General features: G+C 36.5%; 1 protein-coding gene across 1 annotated transcript; it reads left to right on the top strand.

Annotated features, from left to right (window-relative positions):
- Positions 1-4,068: 4,068 nt before the first annotated feature.
- Positions 4,069-4,881, top strand: LOC126706960 (cysteine-rich repeat secretory protein 38-like). The gene has a single exon (XM_050406551.1). It carries the CDS (start codon positions 4,069-4,071, stop codon positions 4,879-4,881), a length of 813 nt encoding a protein of 270 aa, XP_050262508.1.

Here is a 4,881-nt window from a genome sequence, read left to right as displayed (position 1 = left end):
GCTCCAGCTGCCAAAGGGACACATGTTCTATTTGTGAAGTGAGCTTAATAACTTTGCCACCTTGCCACACACAACTATGGGATTTTTTTTTTTTTTTTTTTTGCCAAATACACAACTACTATGGTTTTTGATACTATTTGTTAGAAGAACATTTTGGGTAGAGACACCACTTAGGGGAAAAAAAAATTAAGTCTATGAGTTAAACTCAACCAATCAAACAATTTCAATCTCAAGTGTGACTTATTGTCTCTGTGGGCCAAAAACGAACTTTACTTGCCACCCAATTTTCCAACATGTTTAAGTGTTAACTTGTGATTGGATTATGTTATTTATATATAAGATCAATACACGTATACTGGGAAAAAATAGAATTATTATGGACCAATAACAATTTGACGTTTAGGAATGTTATGAAATTGGGTACAAATTTGGGTGCATCTCTAGGTCTCCAAAACAAATTTCGTGTTTTACATACTCAATCACATCTACGTGGCACACGAAGAAAATCTGAAGGAAATCTCCTTTTCTATTTCCATTTTTTCTCATCACTATTTATTCACGTCTTTGCGTCAACTGTGTATTATACGGTCCAAAGCTTCACAAATTAAATTGATAGATAGAGGACTACGGATTTCATTCAACTAAGCCATCTAAACATAACAACCTATTGCATTTTGGTTCCCCATTCAATCATTGCAAAGAAAGCGCATAATATAATTACATAGAACACAAATATATATATATATATATATAGGAGATTCTGGCATTTTACCCTTGATTTTTTAAAAAAATTGGCAATATGCCCCTGTTTTAAAACTATATAGGGGCGTGCTCCTGTTTTGATACTCGATTACCCTAAAATCGAGTTCAATTAAATACTCGATTCATAGAAAATCGAGTTATGCTCGATCAAACTTTAAAAAAAAAAAAAAAAATTTGCATGGAACTCGAGTTTCAGGAAATCGAGTTCAATGCAAAAAATTTTCACCCCATATTCAGGGAGCCCTATAGTGGCGTTTTTAAGCTCTATAGTGACGTTTTAAAGCCCTATAACGGCGTTTTCCTGCAAAATTTTTTATAAGTGCCATCGCCTCTGTTCAGGGAGCCCTATAGTGACGTTTTTAGGCCCTATAGTGACGTTTTAAGGCCCTATAGCGACGTTTTTCTGCAAATTTTTTTAAACTCCCCATACATTTTAAACTCCCCATACATGGTTCAAGGAGCCCTTTAGTGACGTTTTAAAGCCCTATAGCAGCATTTTGGAACCCGACTTCCATAAAATCGAGTTCCATGCATTTTTTTTTTTCAAGTTTGATCGGGCATAACTCGATTTTCTACAAATCGAGTATTTCATTGAAACTCGATTTTAAGGTAATCGAGTATCGAAACAGGGGCATATCCCTATATAGTTTCGAAATAGGGGCATATTGCTAAATTTTTTAAAAATTAAGGGCAAAATGCTAGAATCTCCTATATATATATATATATATATATATATATATATATATATATATATATTTATCGAACTACTAATTAATTGCCTACCCACAAACCATGAAAATCTACATTCTACTCAAGCATGAGTTTCTGGGGGTATTGGTATATCATTTTTGTTTTAACACAAGACTGAAATGACTTTCTGTCAATTTTTTATTTTTATTCTCATTATGTTCATTGTAATCGTTCCCAAAACCCCATCTAGCAAGCAAGGAACTCCCCTGGATAACAATTGGCTGACAACCCAAACTCCATTATCAAATCCTCCTCCTAGAATCCTGCCACCCTCCTTCACAACTTCTAGTATCCTTACCAAACAACCATCGGTAATCAAAGTTTATCTACAACAAAACTACTACTACAAGTAATCACTACCAACAATAACTGAGAAAAATTAAATAGATAGTACAACATCAGTTTTAGACACAATTCCACCAGTACTTGAGGCTACAAAACTCAACTAAAACTAGGCAAGCTCCAATATTCAAACTTTGAAAATTGTTAAGAACATATTTTATGTAATTGGCTAATCCTTTGACAAAACGCTCTTTACTTATATTTGGGTAGATCTAGGATGTGTTTAATACTTCAAAGAACAAGAGTTCAAGTCTAGTATTGAAGCCATGCAAATCTGTCCAAGAAACAGGTGAAGAAGTGTTGATTCATTAAAGCTTGACAGCTGCTCGATAGATAGCTATCTATTGAGGTTTAATGAGACTCGACAAATACTATCTATCGAGGTATCTATCGAGAATTAAGAAAATTAGTTTTTCAAATCTGATTTTCGGCCCATGCTTACGTATTTGTGTAGGGTTTCTTTTCTCACAATCCTAGACATATATAAGGCTTCTTTTAGAGGCCGTCACATAAGAGAATACAAGGAGAACATATGCAAAAGGTGACCGATGCCTTATTCTCTCTCTGAAAGAAGCTACTACGTCTTTGTGCCTTAGGGTTTTGTAACCAAGTGCTTCTTGATCTTCATTGTTGATGAAGTGAAGAACTTTGCAGCCAATATCTTCTTTAAGTAGGTGAGTTAGTCATGTACTAGGAGCCGTGCATCATTGATTAGTCACGTACTGGATCCGTGCAAAAAGGGTGGGGTTCATATATTGAAAAGTTCGGAGGTTCTGAAGTGGTAGAAGGTTTCTACTATAATTTCATCTACGAGGATTGTAAAGTCTAGGGACAAAGATTTGTACTAGATCTGAAACTTCTTTTTATTATAGTGGATTGCTTTTCGGGAAGGTTTTCCCTCGGGTATTTTATTGTGAAATTAGTTTGTTTCATTGGTTTTCCTGGGTCATCATATCTTGTCTTGTTTATTTTTTTCGCTGCATGATATTGACATGATATTGATGTTAGTTTGTTTTAACAAGGTTTATTCATAATAAATCTAATTAACAACTTGGGTTTAAAACTTGTTAATTCTATCAACTGGAGTCTAAATTTCCCAACAAAAATCAATCACAAACAATGAGCAACAATGAAAATAACAAAACCACACATGAAAATCTCAAATCTGTTAATGGAAAACAGACCTCAAAAAAGGTTGAACAATTGTCTTTGTCTTCGTCATAGAGATTACTGTGAATGAAATCATCCATCCTCGTCACAAAGATAATTGCGAAAAGAATTGTCTTTGTCTTTGTCATAGATATAACCCACGAAAATAATCAACTTCATCACACAGGGATTGTCACAAAAAGAAGGGTTTGGAGGGGTGGTTCTCAGCGGTAACAGTATGGGTGGGGGATAGGAATGGCGGAATGAGAGAGGTTTAGAGGGAGTAGTGCCGATAGAGAGGGAAGGGATTTGATGGGTGGAATGGTAGAGAGTGGTTGATGGGTGGGACTGTTGGAAACAAGAGACAGATCGGGGGGACCAGTGAAGGGAGCATTAGTTGGGGCTAAAAACGATTGAAGAAAGAGAGAAAGGGTCTGGAACAACAGAGAGAGATGGAAAAGGGATATGCGTTGAAGGGGGGGGGGGGAGAGAGAGAGGACTGAGTGTTTAGGTTTAGGTGATGATGGTGAGAAATAATTTATTTAATAAAAAAAAGATAAGGAAAAGTGGTCTAATGTTTGAGTTAATGTTATGGGAGTTGGTTCTTGAATTTCAACTTTAGTTTGGTTGGATAGGTGTCAGTTTTTGGTGTTGATATGTCATAGTTTGAAGAGAGTTCCTTCAATTTAGATTGCAAAGAAACTTTATCCTGGTATCACGGTTTCTAAGTTGAAAATTATAACTTTAAGTTATGATTTAAACCTTTTTTTAGAGTATATGTAAAATTATGTAAAATAATTTGCCTGCCTCAAGTTTGCCCTTTAATTCAAATTCGGTTACAGGTAGAAGTAAAGGGTAGAACCACAAAGGAAATCACCATTTTTTTTCCCTTTATGTTTTGTCCCATACCTATTTACTCACGTCTTCGTCAACCGTGTGTTATTCGGTTCAAAGCTTTGAATTGGTTGAAGTATTAATGAAGCTTCCAACACCTTTGTCAATGTAAGAGGTAGATAATGCTAGAATAAAATGCTTCCAACCTACAACAGCAGAGCAACAATGAAAATGGGTTGTTTGAAACTACTGTTACTCTTCTTTTTTGCTTTAATTCATCTTGTTATTCCCACGGCTGCCCAATACTATTATGACACCGGTAACTACACCAGTAACAGTACCGACAGGGCAAACCTCAGTACCCTTTTGTCCTCCATGTACTCCACCACCGAAATCGATTATGGGTTTTACAATTTCTCTGCTGGTGAATCTCCCAACAAAGTAAACGCGATTGTACTCTGTAGAGGAGACGTTTCGACCGATGTATGCCGTACATGTATCAATGAGTCAAGTAGCACCCTATTGCAGTCTTGTCCAAACCAAAAGGAGGCAATAATTTGGGCTGAGAAATGTGCACTTCGATACTCGCACAGATCCATATTTAAAATGTTGGATACTGACCCTTTATTAGGCTATTACAACATGGGAGATGTTCCAGACGTAAAAGCTTTCAACAAGGTGCTAAGACCCTTGTTAAATAGACTAAGAAACCGTACTGCATCAAGAAATTCTACTCACAAGTTTACTCTACAGAGTGTGCCTATCCCAAACTTCGAAACCATATATGCACTTCTGGAGTGCACCCTTGATTTGAGCAGATTGGATTGCAACAACTGCTTGTCTCAGGTTCAGGTTTTTATACCACGATGTTGTAATGGAAAGCAAGGAGGGAGATTTGTAACACCCAGTTGTGATATAAGGTATGAGATATACTCTTTTTATGACCCTGCAGCTGAGCCACCACCACCACCACTGCCACTAGTCCTATCTGTTGCATCAGGGACGAACCCAGGATTTCAAGCTGGGGGTCCCGGAGATAAGTGA

Source organism: Quercus robur, chromosome 11 (genome assembly GCF_932294415.1).
Source record: "Quercus robur chromosome 11, dhQueRobu3.1, whole genome shotgun sequence".
Classification (NCBI taxonomy): Eukaryota; Viridiplantae; Streptophyta; class Magnoliopsida; order Fagales; family Fagaceae; genus Quercus; species Quercus robur.
This window is presented reverse-complemented; position numbering and strand designations above follow the sequence as displayed.

Excerpts from the sequence above, each read along its gene's own strand:
- LOC126706960 (XM_050406551.1), top strand. The coding sequence starts at position 4,069 with ATGGGTTGTTTGAAACTACTGTTACTCTTCTTTTTTGCTTTAATTCAT.